The sequence below is a fragment of the Petaurus breviceps genome, unplaced genomic scaffold, assembly GCF_028583685.1.
Source record: "Petaurus breviceps papuanus isolate PSGF00001 unplaced genomic scaffold, PetGlider_PUasm1.0 38, whole genome shotgun sequence".
Taxonomy (NCBI): domain Eukaryota; kingdom Metazoa; phylum Chordata; class Mammalia; order Diprotodontia; family Petauridae; genus Petaurus; species Petaurus breviceps.
The window spans coordinates 60742072-60758584 of NW_027186304.1; the positions used below are offsets into that span (position 1 = coordinate 60742072).

General features: G+C 34.3%; 1 protein-coding gene across 3 annotated transcripts in view; it reads right to left on the minus strand.

Annotated features, from left to right (window-relative positions):
- Positions 1 to 16513, minus strand: part of RB1CC1 (RB1 inducible coiled-coil 1) — an 89809-nt gene that overhangs the window by 42364 nt on the left and 30932 nt on the right. For all 3 annotated transcript variants that reach the window (XM_069099936.1, XM_069099935.1, XM_069099934.1), the window contains exons 6-11: positions 11310 to 11512; positions 9644 to 10076; positions 5605 to 5775; positions 2453 to 2637; positions 1981 to 2167; positions 1790 to 1871 (exon numbers count right to left, since the gene is read on the minus strand). In XM_069099936.1, the coding sequence (XP_068956037.1) occupies positions 1790 to 1871; positions 1981 to 2167; positions 2453 to 2637; positions 5605 to 5775; positions 9644 to 10076; positions 11310 to 11512 (1261 nt within the window). The remainder of the gene's footprint in view (positions 1 to 1789; positions 1872 to 1980; positions 2168 to 2452; positions 2638 to 5604; positions 5776 to 9643; positions 10077 to 11309; positions 11513 to 16513) is intronic.

Genomic DNA, 16513 nt, shown 5'->3' on the forward strand with positions numbered 1-16513 from the left:
AGGCTTGGAGACCAGTTAGAATATCATTGCCAAAGTTCATGTAGTTATGAGTGACCGAATTATGTTTGTATTTTGGGTGAGTGGAGAGAGGGAAATGAAATCCACAGATGCTGTAAAGGCAAAAACAAGATGTGGCAACAGACTAGATATATAAAATAAGTTTGAGTAAGAAGCCAAGTATGATCCCAGAATGATGGGAAGAAAGACAGTAACCAGGAAACTGGAAAAGGGGAAAGTATTGGGGGGGGGGGGGAAGATGATGAGTTCTGTTCTCTTTTGGATGTTTGAGAAAGCAAATGGTTATATAAGACTAAAGCTCAGGAGAGATGTCTAGGATTAGAAAAATGAATAGGTCTATTTAATTTAAGGGACTTAATGCATCACCAAATGAAATCTTAGCTAGCAGAAAGGGAAGAAGGACCCAGCTGGACCCTTGGGGGGACACTTAAGGTTACTGGTTGAAATACAGATAAAAGAACTGGCAAAGCTGTCTGAGAAGGGAAAGTCAGAATGACAAATCCAGGAGAGAGCAGTGTTACAAAACCCAAAGAAGAAAGAGTATTCATAAGGAGGTGATCAACAGTATCAAATGCTATAGAGAATTCAAGGACAAAACGAAAGGACTGAGAAAAGGTTTAGCAATTATGAAATCCATGGTAACTTTAGAGAAAGCAATTTCAGATGAATGATGAAGTCAGAATCCAGATTCCAGAAAGTTCAGAAGTGAATAAAAGGAGAGAAAATGGAGACACTAAGTACAGACAGCTTTCTCAAGGAGTTTAGCCATGAAGAGGAGGAAAGATGTAAGATAAGAGCTAGCAGGGATGGTAGGATCATATGAACAACTTTTTAAATATAAAGGGTTTGTGGGTAGTCAGAAGAAGCTTATAGGAGTAGAATGAATATAAGAAATGGGGGTGATAGTTGATCTGTTGCAGAAGATAGGATCAAGAGGGCATATAGAGGGGTTGGCTTTGGCAAAGAGAAAGGGTACCTTTTCTGGGACCAGAGTGAATGGTATGAGATGAGGAAACAGGAGAAGAGAGAACACTTGATGACTGTATCATTTATTATAGGTAGGTTTTATTTATCTGGGGTGGGTGTTTAGTGTGATGTCCTCAACTGAGAGGTCAAAGTAGGAAATGCTATGGGTGGCTTAAGAAGAAATATGAAGATTTAGAATAGCTGAGCGGAGGGAGGGGTGCAGAACTAAAAAATTAAGGATTAACAGAAATTTTGGAGGGAGGGCCCAGTTCCTGACAGCTCTAAATTTCTATAAGTACAGAAAAGATAAGCAAGAAAAAGAGTACTGGGCTAGGAGTGATGAAGAAATAAAAAACTTTTAAAGTCTCTTCAAATACTTGAGGTACTAGCAGCAGTGTAGAAAGAAGATTATACTTACTCTGCTTGATTTCAGTAAGGAAAAGATTAACATGTATAATGACAAAACTTAAGGAAACCAAATTTCATATATTTTTTTAAAAAGGAATAAGTCTTGTGAATTAAGATCCCTACCTCTGTGTCTACCCCAAGGCAAATGACTGCTTTTTAGGAATCCTATATTCTGGTGAAGGACATGAACTACATAAATACCCTTTCTTTTAACTATAATTCTATAGAGGCAACATTAGTCCTGGTACCCAAAGTGTTAATAAAAAAGTTGCTACTTTTAAAATAATCTTTAAAGGAATATTTATTTGGATAAATCATAGATAGAATTATATATGCTAAGGAATCATCACAAGTCATCACAAGGAATCATCACAAGTCATCAATGAAGAATACTTACTAAACAATTTTCCAAAAGATTCCCTTTTTGACTTTTCAGCTTCATATAAATGTTTTCCATCACTGATTAAAGCACCAGCCCACTATAAAAAGCAATACATACACATTAATGTAGTCCATCAATTCCTCAAGTCTCATGTGTGTGTCTGTGTATACATACACAGACACACACAGTTAATCTAATGTGCTTACCTCCCTGTAGTGTTTTATGAACATTTTTCTTCTTACAACTTCAACAACAGCTAAGCAGTACATCTGTGGTACTGTACTAAGAGCTTCTACAATCTTGACTCGTTCTAGCAGCTCTGTTACAAGGCGGAGCAAAGCTTGTAGCTTCTCTCCCTCTTTGTCAGCATGAAGCATAACAAAGCAACACCACCTGTGGATAAATCGTAAATGTGATCATATAACAGGTTAAAAAGCCACAAAACATCTGCTACCCAAAGATACTTTCCGATTAAATTTAGGAACAGACAAAGAAACAGCCAAAATAAAAGCAGTAGCTCATCTAACTTAGTACCTGAGAAAATCCAACTTCACCAACTTGTATGACAATATATTACTGACAAAAATTTATTAAACCCTTTCACCAGAAAGTTTTATATTAAACTCGAGTTGCAAAAAATAAAATTTTGTAATTAGAAATTTCTTACAAATCACTTACTTCAATCTGACTTGTAGATTATTTGCGAGTTCTTGTTTGGCAGTGGTACATTTTTGTTTAATATCCAATAGTTTTCTATGATTATTTAACATAATCATCAACTGATTTGCATGACTCAGGCACAAATCAGGTAGCACAGAAGTATCTTTCAAGTTTTCAGCTCTCTTCTGATTAGCTAAAAATCCCTTATAAAATAAAATGTTTCTTTTAGATGTACAGATATTTAAATTATAAACTCAGTACAAATACTGGAACAAATAAACTAAAGTAAATTATCAAAACAAAACTTTAAAATTTAAATTATCCACATTTTAAGAATTAAAATATACATTTCAAACTAAATAAAATGTACATTTCACATTTTATTAGAAGACAATTTAGTTTAATTTAGCAAACACTTATTAAGTTCTTAATTTATCAGGCTCTGTGTAAGGTACTGACAATGAAAAGACAAACCAATCTCTACCCTCAAGGAGCTTATATTCTCTTACATTCATGAATTGATATGGATGTTTTTTTAGGTGCAAGATTCCCATACCCTTAATACAAAATCTTTTTCTTACTTTTTGTCAAAGAGTAATACAAACATATGCCCACAAATACAATTTAAAAACACACAAATATAACACTCAATGAAACTTTAGACATGGTATGAGTACTGAATAAGTCAGATTAATTTTAAAGTTAGAAATGAACTTCTGGAACTTTCTAGTTCAAACCTTTGACCTCTCCATTTGAAAAGAGAATCAAAGTAAGGTCCAAAATGAGTAACTTAACTATAATCATAAAGTTAAATCAGTGGCAACACCAGGATTGTGATCCAAAGATCTTTTCACTAAATTATCATACATCACAGCATTCCAGAACCAAAGGCCAGTTAATAAGGGTTTCATTTCACCAAGTCTCACAATGAGATCACATCTGCCCCCTTGCCTTAGGCCCTGTACTGGCTTCTTTCTTGGATTTTTGTTTCCTGTGAATTTCTAGTTATTTTTAGCTGCTATTCTTCATTCTTTAGGGCTACCCTCTATAGAACCCATATATCCAGTAAGTTTCCACATTGTGTCAATTCTACTTCCATAACATATCTCATATTTATTTCCTTATCTACATTCACAAAGCCAACATTATTATAGTTTAGGACATCATCTTTCAGCCACTACAGTAGCTTCTATTAGACATGTAACTAAGAAGGTGATTTACTTAAAACATGGCTCTGAACATGTCACTCCACAACTTAAATGTAGTAATTCCTATTACCTCTAGATCAAATATAAACTCCTCTGTTTGGTATTTAGACCTTTTTGCAATTTGGATCCAATCTACCCTTTCAATTTTATATATTATTCTCCTTCAGGGACTTCAGTTCAAACAGGTCTTCTTGCTATTCCTCAAATAAGACATTTCATCTATCTAGATATCTAAGCAGATTGTCCCAAGTGCCTATAATGCATTTTTTCCTCCTAACACTGTAAAATACTAGTTTCCTTCACAGTTCAACTTAGGAACAGATAGCTAGCTATATGGAACCTTTCCTAATTCCTCCAGCTCCAAGGGCCTTCAGATAAGTGGGACAGCACAGTGGATAGATGGCTAGGTTTAGAGTCAGAAAGACTGAGTTCAAAGCCTATCTCAAACATCTACTAGCTTTGTGACCCTGGGCAAACCACTTAACATTGGTCTGCCTTAGTTTTCTCAACTGTAAAATGGAGAAAATAATACCATCTACTTCCCAGAGTTGTGAGGATCAAATGAGAGTATCTGTAAAGTGCCTAGCACAATGTCACACAGTACTTAGTAAATTTTTGTTTTTCTTTCCCCACAAAAAAAAAACTTTTATTTATTCCATGTATACTTATATATGCATATATTGTGTCCCCTGATAAAATGCTAGTTTCTTGAGGGCAGGAACTGCCTATGTAAGTGAAGGGTACAATTAAGTGCTGGTTGCTGACTGATTAATGTTGCTCAAATCCCTTAAATGCCATTCAAAGAAGTTATTCTGAGTGTTATACCTGATAAATCTGTCAGGGTGTTTAGCTAAAAAGAATGGGGAAATATAATGGAATTTATCAACATTTTTCGCTTTTCAGTGAGTCAGATCATTAAACCAATTCTTAAAAGTGTATTTCCCTTTTAGATTGCTTATCTGATCTGAGAGGGGAAGGATATATGAATATGATACCCTATTATTTTATACTACTGTTAAACTAAGTGAAACAAAATCTGCTTTCTATTTGTCCATTTGTCTACTCTTCTATGTGACAACACTTCAAATATTTAGAAGTGGTTGTCAAGTTTCCTCTTTGGTCCTTTCTCCTAGAGTCAAACATAACTTCCACCATTCATCAGGACATGGCTTATCAACCTTGTTGTCTTCTCTTAGACTATTATAATCTATATCTTTCCCCAGATCTAAAGAGTTCATCATATCCTAGTGTAAAAACTCCCTCTACCAATATAGCTTACCAATTCATCTGTAATTTAGAATCTTAAGAGAGCTGACTTGCTCTGGGGTTACAAAGTCTCTAAGTGTCAGGGGGAGGTCTCAATCCAAGGTCGTTCTGACTCCAAGTTCAATACTATATCTACCATTCCAGGGTACCCTGCAGTCTGACAATGTCCTTTCCAAAATGTGATAACCAGAACTGAATGTAATAAAATAGGACTGCATTTAAAGGATGATCAATCACACCTCCAACATTTCAAATCATGTGGGTTTTTTTTCCAGCTTTTTAAAATTTTCTAAAGGCTTATGAAATGACTAATCTCAAACACAACTGGCAACACTACAAAAAAATGACTGATTACCTTAAAGTCAAGTAGATTTCCATTACCAATCTAATCATGAAACTTTAATAAATAATATTTAAGTCACTTTTGGGGTAGCAAAACATATCCTAGCTTTTTTTGAACAAATATATCCACTGGTTAATGTGAGTATCCTTCTTTGCAATTAGTTTTTAAATCACTTCATTTTTATATTGATCTTACATTAGTTATCAAAGTTATGTCCCATCTTTAATCCATCATTAAAAGAATACATAATATATAATCACATAATGATATAAGGAATGTTTTTTGATGACAGTGCATGGTTGCTATACAGAACAATCACAAGTTTTCTTTTCTAGTATGAGGGACATAATTACCTGAGCAAGTTCTTTTTGTTCATTTACCAATCGACTGCAGCTAGCTATCATCTGGTCCAGTGCATAAAGCCTGTCTTCAAGTCCTTTAATGGCTTTCATGTTCTGATTATCCAGTTTGGCAACAGTTTGTCGACACTCTACCAAAAAGGGCTGAATGAACCTTGGATCAAGCTAAAAGACACAAGCAAAGAAATGCTTCAATGATGTTCCGAAATATTTTTCTAAAGAAAGTAACTCACGTGCTCCCAAAATGATTAATTATTTAAATTTTTTTTAATTAATTTTGAACTTAAATGCAAAATAAGAAAAAAAAAAATTTCTATATACATCGTAGAACATTAAGAGAAGATTCAATATTAAACAACTAATTTCCATTTCATGAAAACTTATGTAATAAATCCTATAGATTGCTTTCAAAGCAACCTCACTTCTCTGTACTTCCTTCTGGGTTTTCTTTTGTTCTCTTCTGTGCACTTTTTATTTTATTTTATTTTCCTTTTCCCCCTCCCCCAAGGCTACAATTAAACGTAAACCACACGCACACAATGCAAAATTCTATTTGTCAGTTTTTTCTCTCTTTCAGCATCTTCCTCCACAGATCCAAGTCTTTCCTTTTTTTTTTCTAAATTAACCAGCTCATCATTTCTTATATCACAGCAGTACTCCATCACAATCATATACCACAGCTTATTTAGTCATTCCCCAGCTGAAGAACATCTATCATTTTATCCAATCTCATAGGAGTAAGATATTTCAGTTATTTTAATTTACATTTTTCTAATCAACAATGATTTAGAGCATTTTAACATATCATAGTCTTGATTTTTTCATAGAAAAACTGCCCATCCATATCATTTAAAAATGCATCAACTGAAGTATTATACTATTTTAAAAACTACTTTCGAAGTAAATTTAAAAGAGATGCTTAACTCAACAGCAAACTATTCTAAATCTGGCTTCTCCTCTCATTGAAAGGTCAAGACAAACAAGGTAAAAACAGAAGTGACACATAACATCACTTTAGAAATCTGTAGGTCAAACACAAATGGCACCAATAGTAAGGAAGACAAAGAGTCAATATATCTACTCTCTTAATGCTATCTCATTAGCCATACAGAAGAAAAGGCCATGTGTCATAACTCAGTAAACCCAATATCCTACAGAAAATGTTACTTTCAAATTCTTATTAGAAGCACAGTAGGTATAACCCAGTTTCTGTGTACCCTGAAGAAAAGCAGAAGGCTTCAATAAACTAACTGGAAAGATATAAATAAAAAAGCAATATTGTAAAGACCATTGTACCTTACAGTAAGAAAAATATCATCAAAGGTAGCTCTAAAGGGCAGTAGCCAAAGTATGAGTAGTACAGTAGCTAGGTCTTTAATGATTTATTTGAAATATTGTAATGTCACCCAAAACTGAATAAACATATTTAAATTTAAGTATCAAAACATTCTTATGCCATAAGGAAATTATTTCACAATCACTTCCACTTCTGGGGCATTTTCTCTGTCAACACACTCATCATTATTAGGAGAAAATGCAATTAATATAGACCAAAGATGCTGTGATACAAGCTTGTTGCTTAAAGTTTGCTCCCTTAAACCAAGTCTAATCTAAAATATCAAGTTTAAATTAAATTTTAAAATTGTATCAGAAATTATCACAAAGGATTAAGACCAGCAATACACCATAAATTCAAATCAATTTGTTTGAATAATAACTTGCTTGGGTATAATACAAAAGCCATGGCATCTAAAAAGCAAACCTGGTTCTAAGTCTAATTGCTCCTTCTGTCACCAAAATATTGTCACTTATTATTTTAGAGCTGATATCTAAGCATGTTATCACAAGAAATAAAAGTTACAATTTTTCAAATGACTTATGCAGCTCTAAAAGTGGTATGAGGGCAAAAAAACTTCACTTAAAAGTTAAAAGTGATCTCGGGAAATTTCTAAGTTTGATAATTAAGTTACAGAATTACAATACATCCCCAGAAATGTCTGGAGCTCATTAAAAAAGACATAAAACAGAATAATTAAAACATCTTTAATTAAATTTTAAAACATTATTTTGCAACTATAAATTATTAGCTTTATCCAAAAATATCTAGGACTATAGCTAAGGGTAAAAGAAAAGTACAATATATAGAAAAACAATGAAGAACATAGGCTACCAAAGGGCAGCTTTAAACATAGCCAGAAGGCCTGTTGATATCCTGGGCTCAATTGTGACTTCAAAAATCAAACAATACTTCAAATATTGTCAGACAAGAACAGTGTGAAAGCGGGGGGAATAAACTACTTGGACAAACTACTCTATTTCTCTTAATCTTACTCAAGACAGCATTGTGGGGCGGCTAGATTGCACAGTGAATAACAGAGCACCGGCCCTGGAGTCAGGAGGACCTGAGTTCAAATCTGGCCTCAGACACTTAACACAAAAAACAGACGTGTGACCTTGGGCAAGTCACTCAACCCCAATTGCCCTCCAAAAAGCACAAAAAAAAAACAAAAACAGCATTGGCCTTTTTGGCTGTTGTTAACACACAGTGGACTTGTATTGAACTTTCAGGCAACTAAAGTAATAAACTCTTTTTTAGACAATTTACTGACCATGCCTCTGCTACCTTGTAACTGGGAAGTTGAATTTTTCAACCCAAGTTTAAGACTTCATGTCTAAACCTATTCAATTCCATCTTGTTAGATTGAACAGAACGTTATAGCAATCTTTTTTAATCCTGCCATCTAGTTCTACCTCTAAAAGTCATCTACCAATTTAATAAGCATGCAACCAGTGCCTCTATCTAAATCACTGATAAAAATGCTCAACAAAACATGGACAAACAGATACCTGTAGGATACTTCCTCCAAACTGACAAATAATTCATGAATACAGCCATTCATTCAGCTTCAAATCACTATTTTCTGGCAAATATCTGTTCATTTTTCTACCATAAAAAATTGACAAAAACTACTTTAATAAATGCTTTGCTATAGTCTAGGAAAACTTACGTGCAGAATTTCTCCAATGTACTAGTTTAGTATGGTTGTCAAAAAAGGAATGAGCTTAGTTTGGCACAATGAACTATTTCCTTTTCTACATACTTACTAAGCATTTCTTAAATAATTAAATTTTTTTTTTGCCAGTAACCAAAGTCAAGCTCATTGGTTTAGAGTTTGTTGAATCTATGTCTTCCCTTTCTTAAAGAGAGATTTGTCTATTTCAAGGTCTGAATTTCCTTCTTTTCAAAAGTCTTTCAAATGGGAGGCAGGGTAGGAGACAGGAGATATGGTAAAAAAAAAAAAAAATATATATATATATATTTAGTCTTAGTTTTTTTAAAGAGATTTTTCTCTATTTCAAGGTCTGAATTTCCTTCTTTTCAAAAGTATTTCAAATGGGAGGCAGGGTAGGATACAGGAGATATGTTAAAAAAAAAAAAAAAATATATATATATATGTATATCTGGACAGTTCAAATAAGTTTTCCTCACTTGATGCAATTGTGTTTATGTAGTTTTGTTTCACATTTCTTTTAAGGCAGAAAATGTCTTCTAGTTACTTTCTTTATAATTGCCTCCAGAAATTAAATATAGTAGCCTGTTGGTGTATTTTTTTGATGAAATTTGCTTATAATTTTACTAGTAACTGAATTTTCATATTATTTAATGGCTTCATCTTTAAATTTTATATCTAACACAACTTGGTGAATAGTCTAACATTTCAAAGAAAGCAAAAACCAAGTATCAACAACTACAAAGAATGTTAAAAACTGAATTTTAATCACAAAACTTAAAAAAAGAAATAGTACACTATTTTAATCTGATTCTATCATTTTGGTATTATGTAACTTAAATCTTATTCCTCCTTTTTCATTTACCTTCATGAAAATTTCAGGTAGTAATTAATAAAATATGAGAGCCAACCTTAGGTTATAGAGGGAAGGAAAAGTACTTATTTGGAATATGTGAAACAAAGCAGTAGGATTTCAATTAGCAACAATTATATTGTGTACAGTCAACAAAGTGATTACTTACCCTGTTCATAGAATCAAAGCACTTCCTGACCAAAGATTCCACATCATTAGGTCTATCTTGAACATTTATCCAGTCTAATAAAGAAACATTGAAAGAAGGCAAATCACTCTCTTTAGGTTCTACTGAAATTTCTTCCTCCTGGATAGCACTCTGACAAGATTCCCTAATTTCTTTGCCACTTTCAGGATCTGTGTTGTCCAGGGCTGAATGTTCCACTGATTTGCAATATGAGGCTAACAATGATTTGTTAGTCATCTGAGGCATATCAGGATAAAGCACCAATTCTGATGATTTTTCAGTCTCATTGTTCTCTGTTTCTTTTTCTTCGTGTTCAGGAGACGAATCAAGTCTTCCCAGACATTCCCTGTAGCTATGTCTTGTTAGGCACTCCAAAAGTGGAATCTTGGCCATTACTGAAACTGCAGTTCCTAAACTTAAAATATAAGTGAACTTTCAGTAACAGGAAAATACACAAAAGCACACGAATTCAAAGTAACTGGGTAGAATTCCTAAGTGAATTCACTGCAAAAATATACTACAGTTAACTTTAAAGTCACATATGTCTTTATTCTGATTTGGTAAATGGAAAATAATCAGTACATATGATAAAGCAGAAGTAGATTTGAAGTCAGAAATTGGTTTTGACTTGATTTTTGTCCAAGTTACAACACTACCTAAGTTGTGCCATCATGTGATAATTTCTTCACTGTAAAATGGGGATAATAAAAATAAGGACAAATATTATACAATCTGCATTGGGTTAAAGTGGTAAAAGGATTCTGTTAATGTTAAAGTGTCATACAAATGTGGGTTCTTATTATGGGCCAGATTATGATCAAAAAATAATAAAGTGGGAGATGATTATATATTTTACATAAGATTCACTATAGTATCTCTTAAGTAGCAGCTCCTTCAAACTATTTAAAATATTTTACTTAAAAAATAATTTCATATACAGTATAGGCTATTATGTTTTGATAGAACATAGACTAATATGCAACTGATATGTGTTATTATCAGGCTTAAAAATTATTTGCAGTACTTGAAAAGCTTGTTTTTTAAGAAGACAGATTCCTGTCATTTTTATACTATTCATTTAATTAGCCAACCTCTTTCTTTTTAAAATTTCTAATCATTTTTCTTTTCTCAAATGGTTTAATAAGCAATTATGGAAGAAACCAGTCCAAGCATAACTTTATATTACTATTAAATTTTTCCTCTGGTAGAACAGTAATGTGGGAAAAAAAAGTCTTGCTTTTAAGTATCAGAAAAAAATTTAACTTTAAATTTTGACATATTTCTGCATACTGAAGAATCCATGGGAAAGAAGTGCTTTTTATTAAACTTTTTAATAAAAGTATTTTCTTCCTTTCAGTTGAGAGGGAAAAGGTAAAGGAAAAGAAGTGCATGACATATATATAAGTAATAATCAACTTTTTAAATGTCATATTATTTAATAATTCTATTTTATTTCTCAGGATATCTGTAGAGTATGTTTCTTAAATTCTGAAAACAGACCATCTAGCCATTTAATGACCCAAGAAATTTTACTTGGCATAAGAACTAACCACTCAAGAAAAAATTCAAGAAATTAAATTTAACTATAAAAATAGTAAAATAAAAACATTATTTAGTTCAATTATACAGGTATTAGTAGCAGACATACTGTGTAAGCTTCAACTTGATATCTTCTATGGATTGTAGATAATTTGAATAAGCACTTTCAAATTTAGAAAGCAGTTTTTGGTAAGATAATGTACAATCCTCTAAATTGGCCATTATTGCAGCCCAGCCTTGATGTTGCAGATGTTCATCATGGACCAGACCTTCACAAAAGGAACAAAGCTTCTTGGCAACCTCATGCATTTCCTATGTGGAAAAAAAATGAATAAAAATATTCCATCAAATCAGGTTTAGAAATGACCTAATGCTACCCAAGTATATAAGGAAATGATAGGAGACCTTAGGAGGCAAGTATCAATGGTCTTTATTTCCCTTATAGCAACTACAATAGGAGCTGTGAATGTGTTTCTCTTGAGATTTCAGAATGGCTAAGGTAAGTCAAAACAAATTTCTTAAGAATCAGAATTCTTCTTTTCAAGAAAATGATAAAATTTTAAAAAATAATTAAGTCACAACAAAAAATACACACAAGCTGAATGTCATTATAGTTTTGGAAAGGGCACTAATGTTGGGAGTCAGAGGCGATAAAATTAAATTTCATTTTTAATGTTTGATATCTGTGCCATCTTAGGTAAGTCATTTAACTTCCCTGGGTATCAGTTTTCATATCTGTAAAAGGAGGATGATGGAACTTTTAATGCCTCTGATATTCCTTCCTGCTCTGGATATGTGAACCCTAGGATTCTGATGGAGACAGGCTAAGACTCTGAACCCAGGACCTTGAGAATAGCAATACTTTAAAGCTAGCGCCTTCAGTCATTATCTTGGGAAGCAAACCCTACAGAGATGCAACCTGGCAATTGTTGCTGCAGGTGATATAGTCACAGCTACTGAAGACGCAAAATAGAAAAGTCTTGTTACCAAAGTCCTTGGCACTCTCAAATGGTTCAACATCACAAATGGTTATCATTTTATCAGTAGAAATAACACAAGGCATTAATATCTGCTTTACCAGTGTATCCTAAGGACCAAGGGCCTTTTCCATATGACTTGCAGATGAAACCTTCCATGTGTTATTTGCCTTATTACAATATGAGCTCCTTAAAAGCAAAAACTGTCTTACCTTTCTGTTTGTATTCTCAGCATTTAAAACAGTGCTTTGCACACAGTAAGAGCTTACTAAATGCTTCACTCATTCATTCATGCATTCCAAAATCCTAGAATACTATCTTAGTCCTCTGGACTACAAAAAGCAATCAATTAACTCCAGATCCACAAAAGCAAAATATCTTAATCATGGTAATTATTTTTTCAGTTAAGCATATTTGCCTAGATTAACATAACAATAATTCTTTACAAATTATCTTCATTAAAAATTATTATACATGAGCCCACATTTAGAACTATTAATATACTGAAGCATAAGGGCTGAATGTGTGTATATGTATGTGTGTGTATACACAACACACACACACAATTATGAGAGGTAAGGCTTTGGATGTATGATTGCATTTCATCACTGAAGGAAACTCCAAATGTAAAAAATTCTTTCAATATAAATAGTTTGGCAACTTTTAATAGGTAGTATTAACTCTTTTTGTGTCACCGATCTTTTTGGTAGTTCAGTGAAATCCATGGACTCTCAGAAAATAAAAATTATTTACATACATAAGATAAAATACATAGGATTGCAAAGAAAACAAATTATACTGAAATACAGTTATCAAATTATTAAAAAGAAAAATTCCAGGTTAAGGCTCTCTAACTTAAGAAACAGGACTTCCACAAGGCTCCCGGCTTCCACCTCCCTCAATTCATGTAAAAGGTGACTCTGAACAAACTTTGGAGCTACAGAACCCACAAAATGACACAGAGAAGCTAACCTCCCACTGAGGACAGCCCGGCAGCAAGACACCAAAGCAGAGCTCTGGGAGCCAAGCCCTGGGCACAGCCGGAGTTTTAGCCCCAGGGCAGGCCTGACCAACCACCGGCTGGAGGGACTTCAGATCACCAGCAGCTGTGGAGGTTTCCAGAATTGTCAACACATAGATGCTAAGGACAAAGTGAGAGGTCAGTGCAGTGTGGACTTTGGGACCCAGTAGTTGGGAGTGCGGGCTTTTGCCCCTAGGGTGAGAAGCTGCTGAGGCGCCCAGGCCCTGCAGCCGTAGCCACACAGGGCTGTTTCAGCTCCTAGCCTGCAGACTGTAGGGGGACCAAGGGATCAGTATGAAAGGTAATCACACTTGCTTTAACCTACTTGGATCGGGATTGCGGTCAGTCTACACTGGAGGTCCTGGGGTGTGTGACCAGCTTGCAAGAGCGTGTGGAGGCTTCAGAGGGGGCACCCAACTAATACCTTCGGCAGCTGAGAAAACCCTAGCATTTGGGATAAAGCTCCCCTGTCTGGTAGCAGAGTCCTACTGTGGCAAAAAACCCAAAAGTCAAGTAATTGAGTGGCAACATGAGCAGGCAAAGGAAGCAAACCAAGCAGAGCAATCCAACTTTACACTCCTATTTGGGGGACAAAAAGGATCAAAGCATGGAACAGAAGGAAAACAGTGAAATCAGAACTCCTGCACCAAAATCTTCCAAGAAAAATATGATCTGGTTTACAGGCCATGGAGAAGCTTTCATTTCCTCAAGATTTTGAGTTTCAAATTTTCTCCCCCTTTTTCCCCTACCCACCACCTCAAAATAGCGATCCCACTGGATATCCCCTCCTCCAATCTGTCTCTCCCATATCTTCTCCCATACCCCCTTCAAATTTCCAGTAGGGCATGGTGGATCTCTATGCCCCAGTGCCTGGATATCTTATTTTCCAGTTACATGTAAAATAATATTAATAATAGTATATATATTTTTCAAACATTTGATTTTAAAACTTAGAATTCCAGATTCATTCTCTTCCTCCCTTGTCACCCACCTTTACTGGGAAGATAAGCAATTCAGTATAGCTTGTATATGTGTAGCTATGCAAAACATTTCCATAGTCTATATATTGTAAAAGAGCTTAAGAAAGATTTTGAAAACCAAATAAGAACAGTGGAGGAAAAATTGGGAAGAGAAATGAGAACGATGCAAGAAAATTATGAAATGAGGTCAACAACCTGACTGAAGAAAATAACACCTTGAAAAATAGACTAACTCAAATGGCAAAAGAGGCTCAAAAAGGCAATGAGGAGAAGAACGCCTTAAAAAGTCAAATTTGCCAGATGGAAAAAGAGTCTCAAAAGCTCACTGAAGAGAATCATTCCTTCAGAATTAGATTGGAGCAAATGGAAGCTAGTGACTTTATGAGAAGTCAACATACTGTTAAACAGAACCAAACAAATGAAAAAATAGAAGGCAATGTGAAATATCTCATTGGAAAAACCACTGACCTGGAAAATACATCCAGGAAAGATAATTTAAAAATTATTTGACTACCTAAAAGCCATGATCAGAAAAAGAAACTAGAAATCATCCTTCAAGAAATTCTCAAGGAAAACTGCCCTGATGTTTTAGAACCAGAGGGCAAAATGGAGGTTGAAAGAATCCACCAAACACCTCCTGAAAAAGATCTCCAAAAGAAAACTCCTAGGAATATTAGAGACAGGTTCCAAAATTCCCAGATCAAGGAGAGAATATTATAAGCAGCCAGGAAGAAACAATTTCAATATTGTGGAAAAACAATCAGGATAACACATGATCTGGCAGCTTCTACACTGAGGGAACGAAGGGCTTGGAATATGATATACCAGAGGACAAAGGAGCTGGGATTAAAACCAAGAATCACCTACCCAACAAAACTGAGTATCATGTTTCAGGGGAAAATATGGTCATTCAGTGGAATAGAGGACTTTCCAGCATTTTTGATGAAAAAAACAGAGATGAATAGAAAATGTGACATTTAGATACAAGAAAAAAAAAGAAGCATGAGAAGGTAAACAGGGAAAAAAAATCATAAAGAATTTATCAAAGTTGAAATATTTACCTTCCTACATGGAAAAATGATAATTGTAACTGATGAAACTTTTCTCAGTATGAAAATAGTTGAAGAGAATAGAAAAAAAATATATATATATGTCTATATAGGAGAGTATATGGGCATATGAATACATATGTGAATGTGTATATATGTGTGCAGGTATACAAAGTTAGAGGGCACAGGACCAATTTAATAGGAAGGGATGATAATTAAAAGGTGATAATTAAAATGGTTACAATGGAAGGGAAGAACAGGAAGTCAAAAGGGAATGGGTCAACCTTATTCTCATTAAATTTGGCTTAGGGAGGTAATGAAATACACACTAAATAGGGTATCTCACCCTCCAGGAGAGTAGGGGGGGAAGGGGATGAGAGGGAGGATGATGGAAGGGAGGGTAGGTTAGGGGGGGAGGGTTGGAAGGGAAGTTGGAAGCACCCAACTTTGAAAAGGGACAGGATCGAAGTAGAGTATAGAACAAGTGGGAGGGGGGATAGGAGGGAGGGAAATACAGTCTTTTACAATATATAGACTATGGAAATGTTTTGCATAGCTACACATATACAAGCTATACTGAATTGCTTATCTTCCCAGTAAAGGTGGGTGACAAGGGAGGAAGAGAATGAATCTGGAATTCTAAGTTTTAAAATCAAATGTTTGAAAAATATATATACTATTATTAATATTATTTTACATGTAACTGAGAAATAAGATATCCAGGCACTGGGGCATAGAGATCCACCATGCCCTACTGGAAATTTGAAGGGGGTATGGGAGAAGATATGGGAGAGACAGATTGGAGGAGGGGATATCCAGTGGGATAGCTATTTTGGGGTGGTGGGTAGGGGAAAAAGGGGGAGAAAATTTGAAACTCAAAATCTTGAGGAAATGAATGATGTAAACCAGAAATTAATAAAGCACTTGATTTGAAAATAAATGAATGAATTAATGAATGAATGAATAAATTAATAAAAAAGACTCTAACTTACAGTATCAGAGAATTAGAGATTTAATGTTAACCTTAAAGGTCAACTAGTTCAGTCCCCTCATTTTACAGTTAAGTAACTATGGCCTAGAAATATTAAGTAACCTATGCAAGGTACAGTGCTATGAACCAAGGTCTAAAGTCAGCCCTTTATCCAGTAGAACAAAATGTTATATTTTTACTCCCAGGATAATGGTCTCGGTTAATTAGTAGTTAATTGATTTAATAATGGCTATGCAAGAATAATAACTAGCTTTCATTTTGTGTTTTAATGTCTGTAAAATCCTTTAAAAATACT